Source organism: Bubalus bubalis, chromosome 22 (genome assembly GCF_019923935.1).
Source record: "Bubalus bubalis isolate 160015118507 breed Murrah chromosome 22, NDDB_SH_1, whole genome shotgun sequence".
Classification (NCBI taxonomy): domain Eukaryota; kingdom Metazoa; phylum Chordata; class Mammalia; order Artiodactyla; family Bovidae; genus Bubalus; species Bubalus bubalis.
Genome location: NC_059178.1, coordinates 31,516,551 through 31,531,346, shown reverse-complemented (window position 1 = coordinate 31,531,346; position 14,796 = coordinate 31,516,551). Strand labels below are relative to the sequence as shown.

General features: G+C 36.0%; 1 protein-coding gene across 6 annotated transcripts in view; it reads right to left on the bottom strand.

The window, feature by feature from the left end:
• The window catches only part of TAF4B (TATA-box binding protein associated factor 4b), a 186,594-nt gene that overhangs the window by 125,157 nt on the left and 46,641 nt on the right, over positions 1-14,796 (bottom strand). For all 6 annotated transcript variants that reach the window (XM_044934732.2, XM_044934734.2, XM_044934733.2 and 3 more), the window contains exons 10-11: positions 6,650-6,819; positions 2,232-2,362 (exon numbers count right to left, since the gene is read on the bottom strand). In XM_044934732.2, the coding sequence (XP_044790667.2) occupies positions 2,232-2,362; positions 6,650-6,819 (301 nt within the window). The remainder of the gene's footprint in view (positions 1-2,231; positions 2,363-6,649; positions 6,820-14,796) is intronic.

Below are 14,796 nucleotides of genomic sequence, written 5' to 3'. Positions count from 1 at the left end.
AGTAAATTTTCCCACACTGTACAGATAAAAACAAATCCTATCAGGATGAACCGAAATATAAGGACAAGGCTCAATCTGTGACAAAAAGGTTATTATAATCAGAGTCTACAAAATAAGTATAACTTTGAATTAGATCCAAAAATAATTAAATGATTATCATTTCTATTTAAAGAAGGATGATCATGCAGCTGCCTTTCTATATGCATGAACTCACACAGTGGCATTAGCTATATTAAAGAGTAAGTGTGGAGAAAGGCAGAGGGTGGAAAAATCAATCAGGATAAACAATATTAAGGCAGAAAATTAAGGAGGTATTAGCTTAAAGCTAAGTTACTGAGTTTCTAAGTGGAGTAGAGACTATCCATTTTGCCTGGGGCAACTAAATCTTTGGAATATGTGCTGCTGACGTACCTTACAAGAACTACTCCATCTGAAGGTTATACATAATAAAGCTTTGGATGGTATTTGGGATAGTAAACATTACATTGGAAATTGTAATGGAAACCATTTCATTACAATCAATCATTGGAAAAATTCTATCCCATACTAAATGTATATGCTACATTTTGTACAGAAACTGCCTACTGTAAATGAAAGTACACTTGTGTATCTCTGAAACAACAGGGTGAGGAAAAGGGCAGAATTCTGAAACAGACAGTTTTACAACAGTAGTTGAAGTCTTTAATACCTTACTTTCAATACTGGATTGAATAGTTAGACAGAATAGCAATATGAAAACAGAGGACTAACACTACAAACCAACTAGATCTAACAGACATACTGAACACTCCTCCCCAACAACAGTAGAATACACATTCTTCTCAAGTGCGCATGGAATAGCCTCTAAGAATGATCATATGTTAGGCCACAAAACAAGCCTCACTACATTTAAAATGACTGAATTGTGCTAAGAATAGTCTCTGACAACAATGGAATGAAGCTAGAAATCAACAGAAGGAACACTGGAAATTTCACAAATATGTGGAAATTAAACAACATACTTTTAAATAACCAATAGATAAAAGAAGTCTCAAGGGAAATCAGAAAATAACTAAGAGATATATGAAAACAAAAACACAATGTACCAAAACTTATTGAATGCAGCAAAAGCAGTGTTTAGAGGGAATTTTATAGCAATAAAGAAATGCCTACATTAAAAGAGGAGATTGTAAATAAGTAACCAACCTTATATCTTCAGGAAACAAAATGAGAAAAGAAAGTAGGATCATTATCACTGACCTTACAAAAATAAAAATGATTACCAGAGAATATTATGAACAACATTATGCCAATAAATTAAATAACCCAAAAGAAATGGACAAATTCCAGCAGTACACAGAAATAAATACTGACATTAGGGGTCTTTTTTTCCTCATTTTTTTCTGATGACATTTAAGTCAGTATAGCAAATTCTCAAAAAAGATTTACGCAACTATAAACAGTTCTCTCAAAATTCTAAATGAAGCAGAAAGGGGAGAAAATAGAATGATTTCCTCCAGGAAATTTACCCTAAGCATAGCTGATACTTCCCTCAATTCCTTTTAACCTATGTCTAGGATATCATGACAATGACCATTCTTGCAAACTCAAAACCTTATAAGGTTACCCATGTACCATGTTGTATAAAATCTAGCTGTGAACATTTCTTGATATGAGGGGAAAGGTTATCTTTTTCTCTTTTAACCTTCATCAACCAATATATTTGTTCTCCATCAAAACCATAAAACAAATAAATTTAGTGCTTTCATCTTGATGATGGCAAGTGATTTGGTTCATACCATTTGGTTCATAAGACAAGGCTATTCGTGCATGTAATTTTTTTAAAATAAAAGTCCTCAATGCAATCACTTAACTCACTGAAAGGAAACGGGAGTTGCCAGCAGAGTACGGATCACTGAAGAGAACACAGCTACCCAATATTTCTCTCTAACACATCCTCCCCTTTCCAGTCAAGAGCTTTAGGAAGAGAAGCCTCAGGCATAACAGATGCGTATTTCAGTCTACACTAACACAGAAGCTTTGGATACTACTGAAACTCTGTTTATTTGTCATGTAAACATATCTGAATAAGGCACATTAGGAATGAGAATTTGATTTTCTACCAATATGAAGTATGTCTCAACCATTTCCTTGAAAAGTGTACCTAGAATATGAATCCATAACAAAAAGCTACCTTTAACAGAACAAAGAGGAGAGAGAAGAGCTTGGTTTTCTCTAATGATTTCCTTTACCTTGTAAGTTGTCATTCGATGCTGAGCAATTGTAGTCAGTTTTTCTAGAAGGCCTCGTAATCGCTCCTGTGTTGCATGGGAGATCAAGTTCACAGCATCAGAATTAAGTTCCGTAATGTCATGCTTTTTACCTGTGGAAGCAGGGAAAATCCATTACGTGTTTTAGTAGAGGCTGATAATTGAAATAATTAGCACAGCAGGTATTCTGTTCCCCCTGGAAGTCATACCCATTATGAATAAAGGTTTGGAGATTATGGTTTTCCTGGTAAAGTCACAACTTCAAAGATCTTAGACATTACATTAATAAAACCTAGCCTGGAGCCTCAGAAAATATAGACATTGTTTCACTTAGCCTCTAGAATCATTCTCCTTGCAAGGTCATTTATAGGACAAAGTTAATAAGAACACAAATCAAGTCTAGTGTTCAGGGAGGAAAATGGTAACTGCAGAAATTAGTGCTGTATTCTGTTAATTTTAGTAATTAAAAAAATAGAAAATTACATTTTGCCCTGTTTGACACTGTTAGCAATTTACAACATTTATTTCCATGAATTCAGATTGTGAGTCTCTGTTAATAACTTGTCTACATGACACACCTATACTTTTTGTACAATACCAATCATGCTTACTTTGCACTAACTCATGTTCTATAAATTGACTTGATAATTAATTTACAAGTTGAAATGAGTTCAAAGCCTCATCATTTTACTCATCAATTTTAAAAACTTCTCTTTCACTATAGCTCTTCCTATAAATAAACCAAACTTCTATTCTTCCTTCTGCTAACTAGGAAGAAAGTTTCAGGAAAACAATTTAGATCACATACCCCAAAACAGAAGCTTACTTATAAAACAACCTCATCAGTATTTTAACAGCAGTTCTCCAGCTCAGTGAAACCACCTGTATCATCAGAGATGATAACCCTAAAGATACACACAATTACATAATCTCATCTAAATGAGTTTTCTAAGTGCTATTGTGTTTGTTTTTAACATATGCATTTACACAAATTTAAAAATGTAATACTTAACTTGCACTCTATCTGAAATACATTCTTATATATTCAAAGTGTGAATAAGGATTGCAAAAAAAAATAAGCTTTAATTTAAAAAGCCAAAAAATCTTAAATATATTGTTTGATCATAAATGCTGCCATAAGAAATGTTGAACTTTAGTTCAAAACATGGGCTATGTTAAACCAGACAGAAAAAGAATATAAAACAATTCAGCTTCATCTGTACCAAACCTTCAAAATGTAGTTCATTACTTTGTAGCAAAACTGAATTCATCACCAATATATGATTCAAGGAAGGGGAAAAAACTGGAAAGTCAAATCTACTTTAAGTCAGCATAAATAAATAGTGGGGCCTTGTATAGCAGCAATAATACAATTTCAAAACAATCCAATAATTAAAATTATAAGCAAACATGGGTATATAAAGGATGACATGCCAGTTGATACTTTAAGAAAAACGAACATTTAATAATATAGTGTCTGGGAAAAAACTCTGAAAATAATTTCATATATATAAAACAGAAGCCTAAGTTAAAGAAAAATCCATATTTCTAAAATACTAAAAATAAACAAGTGTTGGGAGTTGCAAACAATTTCAGGGCTTAGTGAACAATCACATTTTCTAATATCCTCACTAAACTGATGATAAAACATGACAGAGTTCCAAAGTTAAAGTCTCACTTTAAAATAAAACACTCTCTTTGGTAAAGTTCATTAACTGATTAAGGAGATCAAGTTGGTGTTCAAAAGCTTACTATGTGATTTTACAGAAAGTCTGTGTAATTTAATTTAGGTAATTGACAAAAAAGGAAGAACACTGGCATGTTTACTCCCCTACCATATCCAAGTAAGAAAATCTTCCTCCCCAAATTCTTTGGGTTAATTTATAACTCCTGTTATTAAAAAATGATCTTGGTTCTGAACTGTTCTGTGAACATGAAATTTTATTATAAATGAAGAATATTCCTAGAAATATATAACTCCATTCTCTCTATGGTTTTTGTTTTAAAAGCTTAGGTAATTTAAAGGGAAGAAGTTTTGCAATTTTCCATCATATTAAATGACAAGTTTGTGTTTTATCCCTAAGAATTGAAAATACAAAGACTTATCCCCACAATTCTTGAAAGCAGAGGTTAGCAAACTAAATCTGGTCTCTCTTTATAGATACAGTTTGATGGGAATACAGTCTTTCGTATTTGTTCACATATTGTCTACAGCTTCTTTTGTAATATAACAGTAGAGGTGAGCAGTTGAGACAGACTATATTTGCCCACAAAGTAGCAAACATTTACTATCTGGTCCTTTGCAGGAAAAAAAAAACAAAAAACCTGTCAATCTCTGTCCTAAAAGATCAAAAATGTTCTTTCAATACTAAAAGTTCTCCTGTCACACAGTCTAAATCAAGCTAGAAATAAAATTTAGAAGGGGGCAGGGTATTGATAAAATTAAGTACGAATCTACTTGTGCTCCACCAGAGTTCTAAATAATTATGTGGCTAAAAGCCGTTAAACACCAGCAAATTTCCCAAGCCATCACAGAAAGGTATGTGCTCAGGCTTAATCCCAAATTAAGGAACCGCCTCCTGTACAGTACAAAACAGAATGCAGTGAAGAAAACGAAAGAGAAATAAAGAGAGGAGTGGGGAGGAGAAAGAGGGAGAGGGAGGGCTGGAGAAGAGAGCAGTCAAACAAAACACAAGCAAACAGCAAACAAACACTTTACAATTAGCTTTTCTGAACTCCAATCCTTTTGAACTAACGTAAATTCTGAAAGTGAAAGAGGAGAGTGAAAAAGTTGGCTTAAAGCTCAACATTCAGAAAACTAAGATCATGGCATTTGGTCCCATCACTTCATGGGAAATAGATGGGGAAACAGTGGAAACAGTGGCTGACTTTATTTTGGGGGGCTCCAAAATCACTGCAGATGATGACTGCAGCCATGAAATTAAAAGACACTTACTCCTTGGAAGGAAAGTTATGACCAATCTAGACAGCATATTCAAAAGCAGAGACATTACTTTGCCAACAAAGGTCCGTCTAGTCAAGGCTATGGTTTTTCCAGTGGTCATGTATGGATGTGAGAGTTGGACTATAAAGAAAGCTGAGGACAGAAGAATTAATGCTTTTGAACTGTGATGTTGGAGAAGACTCTTGAGAGTCCTTGGACTGCAAGGAGATCCAACCAGTCCATCCTAAAGGATATCAGTCCTGGGTGTTCACTGGAAGGACTGATGCTGAGGCTGAAACTCCAATACTTTGGCTACCTGATGCTAAGAGCTGACTCATTTGAAAAGACCCAGATGCTGGGAAGGATTGGGGACAGGAGGAGAAGAGGACGACAGAGGATGAGATGGCTGGATGGCATCACCGACTCAATGGACATGAGTTTGGGTGGACTCCGGGAGTTGGTGATGGATAGGGAGTGTGCTGCAGTTCATGGGGTCGCAAAGAGTTGGACACAACTGAGCGACTGAACTGAACTGAAATTCTACTTTTTCAAAATAAAAGGATAACATATACTGAGGTGAAAAAAGTGATAATTTGTACAGCATACAGTAGGAGCTCAAATATTTACTGAGTAATTTTTAAGTAGACTTAGAATATATAACAGCAATGCATTTTACAGTCCTTAAATATACCATGGATGTATCAAACATCTGAAACTTTCACAGTTTTGTGTGAAGTCTCTAACACAGAATGCAAAGGTTCTTACTCAAGCATACTAAAAGGTCACTGGTGCTGGCCCCTCAAGTTGGACATGTGTGAAGGAGGAGAGTTAGTCTCTGGCAAGCCCCTGCGTCAGGACACAAGAAACGAGAAGACACACACACAACAATGTCTCTTCAATCTGTCTCTTTTTTCAGTTACCACTGTGAACTTGCTATTAACAACAAAGATGTTTGGCTCCAGAATAAAACAGGTATGTTCTCTACCATTTCCTTTCACATACTTCAGGCCATTTAACAACTACTGGCCAGAGGGAACCCTGATATTCTAGTTTCGCTCTTTTACCGTAAGGATGGGTTTGAGTTCCAGGAAGGAGATGAGGAAAAAGGGACTTAATCTCGTTGGCTATTTCTTTGTTTCATAAACACAAATTTGTAACATAAATTACACGCCTAAAGGCCAACCAAGGAAGAACAGCACAGAAAAAAAACATAAGTATATTTATATGCTTATGATATTAACTATGACCTATACCAGAAACCACAGGTTGTATGATTTAAGTTATTTGAATAATTTTTAAAATAAAATACTTCTTCTGTAACACCCATGAAATCTTGATTACTTCCAGAACTTGTTTTAAGCTTCAGAGTTTCCAGAAAAACCAACCCAGGCTATCTAACTCTTGATAACATTTTCCTTGGATCAGACAGTCTTATCAGGTCAATAATCATACTCACCAATGTCTAAAATTCGCTTTTGTAGAGCTCCAATGAAAAGAAACGGTTCATCTTTACAGGACTGAATGAGTGTGCCAACCAATTCAGAGTTTGTTGCTAAGATGCAGGCGTTTTCTTCACTGAGGTTGACCCCTGCCATGGAAGTCACATCATTGATGTCATCTTCATCTCTAATATAAAAAAAAAAGGAAAGGTTTTTGATGGTGGTGGTGGTATGTGAATGAGTGATTTCAAAGAGCAAGGAAGTGTAGATCTCTCCTTATAACTAAAGACATTATCTTACTTAATTTATCCAAGCAAGAGAAGAAGTGAGGCATGGCTATCCCTCTCTGTCAGTCTTTAAAATTAATTGGTATCTCTAACCACTAGTACATTTAATACCAGAAAGATGGATCACAGATACCTTTGTCTCCTGGTGCCCATCTCTCCCTCTCACAGTTTAGTAAATAGGGTGCACTAAGAGGGATTTGGTCCAGTGCTCTGTAACAAACTAGAGGGGTGGGAGCGAGGTTTGTGGCGGGGGCAGGGACAGGATACCCATGGCCAATTCATGTTGATGTATGGCAGATGTCAAATCAATACTGTGGAAAAATTGTCCTCCAATTAAAATAATTTTTTTCAAAAAAGAGGGATTTGGAAGTTAGTCTAAGTTATCCACAAACTGTCTCCAATGAAAGACAATGAAATAAAAACAGGCTTCTATTTTTTCATCCAAGATGATTAAAAAACCCTGAAATATCCCCAGTGCCCTCCACTGCTCCACGGAGGAGGAGAAACCCTTTGATCCTGAAAGGTCCATATGCATGAAAGGCCCTTGAGAAGAATCTCTCTAGACTAGCTATTCTGAAACTACATGGTTAAAACTAGCTTTGTTTTTCTGCTTCAGACTTTTGGTGTGCTCCATCTGTACCAATTGAATTCATTAAACCACCTCCTCGAGCAAATGGCTGCAAAGGGCTAATATTTAAGATATAAAATTATACACACATATGTAAAAGACATACATATAAGAACACAAAATATGTTTGTGCTCCTTGCATTGTGCCAGCAAAATTAAATAGTTGCTTTTATCTAATAGAATTGCTACATGGCTATGGTATTAAGATGAGTATATTATGTTTAAGGAGAGAGAAGAGAAAGCCCAAAGAAATACTAAAATTCTAATGGCATCCTTAACACTATATGTAATAAGAGGCATGTCACTGACCATAACTCAAGTACCAATGCATAACAATTTACACAAACATGATTCTATAAAAAAGATATTGCTTCTTTCTATTTATTGCATGGGCCAAATGATCTATCATGTAGTTTCACATCAATAGATTTGAACCTCCTTGTAGTAATGCATTTGTGTACAAAAGAGGGAAATAAACTATACCAGTTAAGTGTTTAAGATATGAAAGCCTCTGGTGTTCAACTTTAAAAAGCAGCATGTTAGGGGTAAGAGAGGGAAAGAGACCCCACTCACATAGGTATAAGTGATTCAAACTAAATGAAAGAAAGTTAAATGCTAGACACAGCAGTTGCAAGTGAAGAGAAAGGAATATGGTTCCACAATCTGAACGGTATATTTAAAAGCCTAACCTATAAAACCGTGTCTCGGTATTAGGGAAAAGAAAACTTTTAAAATTAGTATCTCAAATCAACCAAACAAAATATATAATATAAAGAAACTGTAAAAATGGTTGGTCTCCATCTTATCAAATATCACAGAGGTACTGTCAGAGGTATGGGATGCTGAGAATGGTTCTAAGAACTAATTTACCACCTATGTAAACAAAGAACTATTCCAGAAACATCTGAACACTTAAAGCTTAAATGTAAGTACAAAAGAAACTGTAAACCTAAAGACGGATCAAGATCCGAGTTAAAAAAATATTTTAAAAGGTCTGAGTAAAAAATACTTTTAAAAAATCAAGTATCAAGAAAATGGAAAAACAAGCCATAGACTGGGAGAAAATATTTGCAAAACACATATCTGATTAAGGACTGTTATCCAAAATATATAGAGAACTCTTAGAACACAACAATAAGAATACAGATAGAAAAGTGGGCCAAAGACCTAAAAGACAACTCACCAAAAAGATGGCAAGCATATGAAAAGATGCTCCACATCCTATGTTATCAAGGAGATGCAAATTAAAACAATGAGATACCACTACACACCTATCAGAATGGCCAAAACCCTGAACACCAAATGCTGATGTGGGTGTGGAGAAACAGGAACTCTCATTCATTGCTGGTGGGAACGCAAAATGGTACAGCTACCATGAAAGACAGTTTGGCAGTTTATTGCAAAACTAAACATACTCTTACCATGCTGCTGCTGCTGCTAAGTCGCTTCAGTCGTATACGACTCTATGCGACCCCAGAGATGGCAGCCCACCAGGCTCCGCTGTCCCCAGGATTCTCCAGACAAGAACACTGGAGTGGGTTGCCATTTCCTTCTCCAATGCATGAAAGTGAAAAGTGAAAGTGAAGTCGCTCAGTCGTGTCTGACTCTTTGCGACCCCATGGACTGCAGCCTACTAGGCTCCTCCATCCATGGGATTTTCCAGGCAAGAGTACTGGAGTGGGTTGCCATTGCCTTCTCCGTACTCTTACCATATGATCCAGCAATTATATTCCTCTGTACTAACCCAAAGGAACTGAAAATTCACATCCATACAAAAACCTGTACATGGATGTTTCTAGCAGATTTACTCCTAATTGTCAAAACCTGGAAACAACCAAGATGTCCTTCAGCAGGTGACTGGACAAACTGTAGTAAATCCAGAAGTGGAATATTGTTGAGGACTAAAAAGAAATGGTACCATACCACGAAAAGATGTGGAGGAAAGTTAAACACATGTTATTAAGTGAAGAAGCCAAACTGAAAAAGCTACATACTGATGATTCCAATTATATGACATTTCGGCAAATGCAAATTATGGAGACAATAAGATGACCTGTAGTTGCCAAGGGTTAGCAGAAAGGGATGACTAGGCAGAAAACAGAGGACTTTTAAGGACAGTGAAATATATAGTATCTGTATGACACTATAATGGGGGATATATGTCATTACACGAAAATGTAAAAACCCACAGAACTCACCACACAACAAGAGTGAATTGTAAGGTAAACGATGAACTTTGGTTGATAATGATGTCTCAATGCAGATTCATCAATCATAACAAATAGACCACTCTGGTGGGGCATGTTGGTAATGATTGAGGCTGTGCATGTATTAGAATTTTCTACAACATATCAATCAATTTTCTTGTGAACCTAAGACTGCACTAAAAAACCATCTATTAGAAAAAAGAGGCCAAGTACATTTGATTAAAAACTCTGTTCACTCCTAAACAGAACCTGTTCACTCTGAAATAGAATCCCAACCAGTTACTTAACACCTTTAGGACAAAATTTTCTTCCTCTAAACAATAAATAACTTTGATTAATGTCACTAATGTCACTCTCAGCCACTTAAAAGAATAAGGGAGCTCTCTTTGGCCAGATACAGAACAAATGCCGAGGTGTATTACAAAATGGGAAAAACTAAACAAAACAAGGTATAGAACAGACTGTACCTTGGGAAAAAAAATACACACTTCTATGGGCATAACTTCTATGGGCATCTCTCTGGATACACAAGAAATTCATGTCTGCAGGGGGAAACTGGGAAGCGTGAGTAGGAAGAAGACATTTTATATCACATCACACTCCTTCTACGGGCTTTCCAGGTGACACTAGTGGTAAAGAAACTGCCTGCCAGTGCAGGAGACATTAAGAGATAAGGGTTTGCTCCCTGGGTCAGAAAGATCCCCTGGAGTAGGACACGGCAACCCGCTCCAGTATTCTTGCCTGGAGAATCCCATGGGCAGAGGAGCCTGGAGGGCTACAGTCCGCAGGGTCGCAAAGAGTTGGACACAACTAAAGTGACTTAGCATGCAATCTTTTCTACTCTTTGAATGTTGTACTATATACATGGATTACTCAATCCAATGGTTAGTGATATTTTAAAAATAATGTTAATAAACAGAGAAAAAAACCTGAAGACAGAGAAATATAATGAAGTTCAGAACATGGCCTCATCCTTCCCTTAAAAAAACCCCCAGACTTCCTTAAGGTATACAGCACATGGCCTTTACACACTTGCAGACAGCATGGCATGGTCACAACGTCAGCTGTGTGCCAGGTACACCGGCCCTGTACACTGCACCTTGCTTCCATAGGTGAGTGTTCCCACTGAGCCCCTGCTGAAGTCTCACATACCGACTGGAGAGACCAGTACCAGGCCTCCTGTTACTAGCAGTCCCATGCACAGTACTAGAACTGAATGTAATTCATCAATGAAGAGACTGTCCCACGTCTTTCAGAATCTTCTTGCAGCGCTTCTCTGAAATCAGCAGGGAGCTAACCACCCAATTTGTTCCTGCCTAGCCATCACTGCCCCTTCTATTTGGTCCCAAGCTGAACACAGCTCCCTCTAGTTCAGCTCTCAGCTGCTATGGTTACAGAGGGCAGTATGAAGAGAGGGAGAGCCTAAGGAGGGAAGAGGAAAGGGTACCATGATCAACAGCACCTGAACCATTTAAAACTTCCTCTAAGAGAGGAGGCAGACTAAAGGAAAGCAAAGACAACACAATGTCATAGCAGCATTGTCGATAAGGCTAAAAAAGATAGGCCAAGGCAGTAATAAAGGCTTTGCTGCTGAGGTATATTTGTGATTCTCAGTTGGTTTAATTTTAGAGGCAAAGAAAGTGAGAATCTCTGAATCATGTCTTCAAGACCTCTGGTCTGATGCAGTATATTTTTTAATGAAGGTGTTATGAAAGATATAAGCCTGTTTTGTTCTAAAAGATATACAAGAAGGAAATTTAACAGCGAAAGGCTTCCAACTCAAGATTCTGTCGGGTCAATTGGTTGCTATGCAAAAGTTAAAGAACTATTACCCAATCACCTGGCTTGCATTCTGGCTTCTGAAACTGATCTAATTCTTCAGCTTTTAATAAAGTTAACCACTGCTTGTGCCTACCTTTTAAAATCTCTTCTGCCCTCTTAAGATTTATAATAGCATCAGACTAATTCTTCTCTAGTAGAAAAAAATCAAATTACTTTCCTGTTACAAAACATTTCATGATCCCATGAACTCAACCTGATATTCAAGGCCTTCCAGGTAATGACCTTAACTTAGCACACTCTTCCCTCCCATTTCTCACCATCAAATAGCTCCTACTGACCGTGGACTTTCTCAGGCTTTTCTCCCTTTCTTGTTCTAGTCTTCAGCTCCTTTTGCTTTATTACCTTTCAGCTGTCAATGCCCCATCCATATTCCAGATCGACTTCAACTGCCTACTTTGGAAATGTTAGTTTGTTTTCATACTTTTAAAGTGTCTGTCCAATTGCTACAACTTTTGAACTTCTGAGGGTACATTTCTTTTCATTTTAAGATCAAGTTCTTCCTTTACATTACTAATCCCTGGTAGAATAAGTTTACCTTCAATATTCTTGTTTCATCACCTTTGAGCATAATCTCTGCATTACCTACTACAGCCAGTATATAAACTCACACAACATCCTGCTTACTCTCCTTTTATGCTTTTTTAAAGGTATTTTTCCCCATGGGAAATCATCTTTCTTCTTTTTAAGAAACATAGCATAGGATATTGCAGTATTTCTCAAACTTTAGTGACTTTAGGAACTACTTCAGAGTATATTCCTTCCCAGTTCATTCTGAATGTAAGCACAAAGATAATTTTTCCTAAATAGCATTTTACTGTAATAAAATTTGGCTAATAATTTTGAAAGCTTTCACAATCACATCTCTAAGTTTTCATTCATGTAATTTCGCTGTAAGGAATATTTAAGAACCTTATGTCTAATAAGATTTAGCATAAAGGCAATTCCTCCAAGACTTTTTTTGTTGAATTTAACCCTAGATTTAGAGTTAATCTGCACAGCTCAGAAGGGTGCTTCTTCCGTCTCCTGTCCTTCCAAGATTTTATCACCAGAGACAGTTTTCTAAGTCCTTCCTTGGAATGATTAACCATCTGTTATTATGTATAAATGCATAATAAAACAATTAATTACATATGAATCAAGACAGAGCACATGTTTAATCTACACTAGAGAATCTGATTCCTGCAATAAGAAGAAAATGAGACATTAAAGTTGATGGAGTGATAACTGTACAAACAGTATGTAACCTTGTCCTATGTTATTTTCTAAGTGTCTTCTAAGGCAAATTTAAAAAAAAACACTTAACCTCTAGCTATAATGCCTCCTAAGTTATACATGTATACATAAATATCCACATATATATAATATGCATCCACAAATATTTTATTATCTCTCTAAAATATAAGGATTCTAAAGAAAAACTTTAATCATAAGACAGTATCACCTCTTCAAAAAAATCAACAATAACTTCTTATGATCATCAAATTTCCAGTTTCCAGTTTAAATAAAGTTAACTACACAAACATGCAGAGGTACTGTAATATTTGTCACTTCTGCTTCTGAAATATAAAGAATAAAACACGAATCTCTGGCGCCCTCTGGTGTTTAAACACTATATAGCTCCCCTTATTTATCCCAGATGTACCGACAAGCAAAACAGAAAATATGATTTACGCAGGGAAAAAGTCACAAAAATGTTTTCACTTAAACAAGTAGTTTTGAAAATACAGGCGGTTATCACTCTGCTATTAACCTCATCCAGTTAACTCAAGACAAGATCAAATACCATACACTATAACCTCCTCTTACCTAAATAGTCTCTTACCTAAATAGTCTCTTGCCTAAATAGTAAATGAAGTGAAATTAATACTAAGTATCTGAGAAAGCAAACTTAACAAAAAGACATCACTATAAAAAGATAAGCATAAAGTCACATATGAACCAAATAACTAGAACATACTATACAAAAATGAAAAGTGCATATTAGAGCTAAAATAAAACTTATTTTAAAATAGATTATATCTAAGATTATAGATATGCCTGTTCTTTTTCGAAATTCATTATTTCAACAAATTTTTGAATGCTTATTATGAACAAGGCACTGTTCTACACATTAAGCACACAATGGTAAAGTTACAACGAGCTCTCAGAGACAGGGGAGTATAAAGAAGGGTAAACAATAGAGCAACTTTAGATAAGTGCTTCAAGCCAGCAGATGTGACTGAAAAAGCTACTTTACAGGGTTGGCCAAACAAAGACTCTTTAGTCAGATAACTTTTAAACTGAAATATTAATAATAAGTGCTATAAACAGAAACTTTTAAACTGGATTGGTCCATATGAAGATGGGGAAAGAAAATGCAGGAAATAACCACATCTAAACACTGGACAGTGGGGCCTGACCAGTGTGCATGAGGAACCCAAACGAAGGGAGAAAACTCCCGGGTCCCTAACACCAAGAGAATGCCATGCCTGTAACGCTCTGCCTACTTCCAGTTTTCCTAAATGTGGGAAAGAATCTTATCTTGCTTATGCCACTATTCTTCAGTTTTCTGTCAGCTACAACCTTACTGAACTCTAACAAATAGAACTATGGTTCAAGGTACTCTCAACAAAAAATTTTAAAAGAACTGCCCTGCTGATTTTGAAATTTATGTGTAAAAGAAGAACAAGTCAAGACATTTTTGATAAGAAAGGAATAGAGAATTTATCCAGATATAATGAAGTAAGATAACTGAAAATGCAAAAATATTAATACAGAAATGAAACAAAAACAACAGTAAAATGAAATTCTAGAAATATACCCTTGAACAACTGGGGATTTACTGAAAGGTAAAGGAGCATTTCAAATCAGAAAAGTAAAAATGATGAAATCTTTAGTAACTTGTTAACGTAAGCAAGCCAGCCAGGAAAAGGTTATTTCTGCTTCAGCTATTTATACAGATAGAATCAAGCACTACTGATGATTTTGTAAAGGTCTACTGCATATAAGGGGTGTGTATAGATATTTTGGAAGAAAATACAGAAGCTCCTCATTATGAGCTCAGGATAGGAAAATATTTCTTAGAATAATGCAAAATTCAAAAGTTATAAAGGAGGAGACTGATAAAGCAATTTTTTGATTTAAAATCTGCAAATGGTGACACTTTTCCATCAGGCATTAAGTGGACTAGATGTACCCATGAGAAATTACTGGCATTCTAA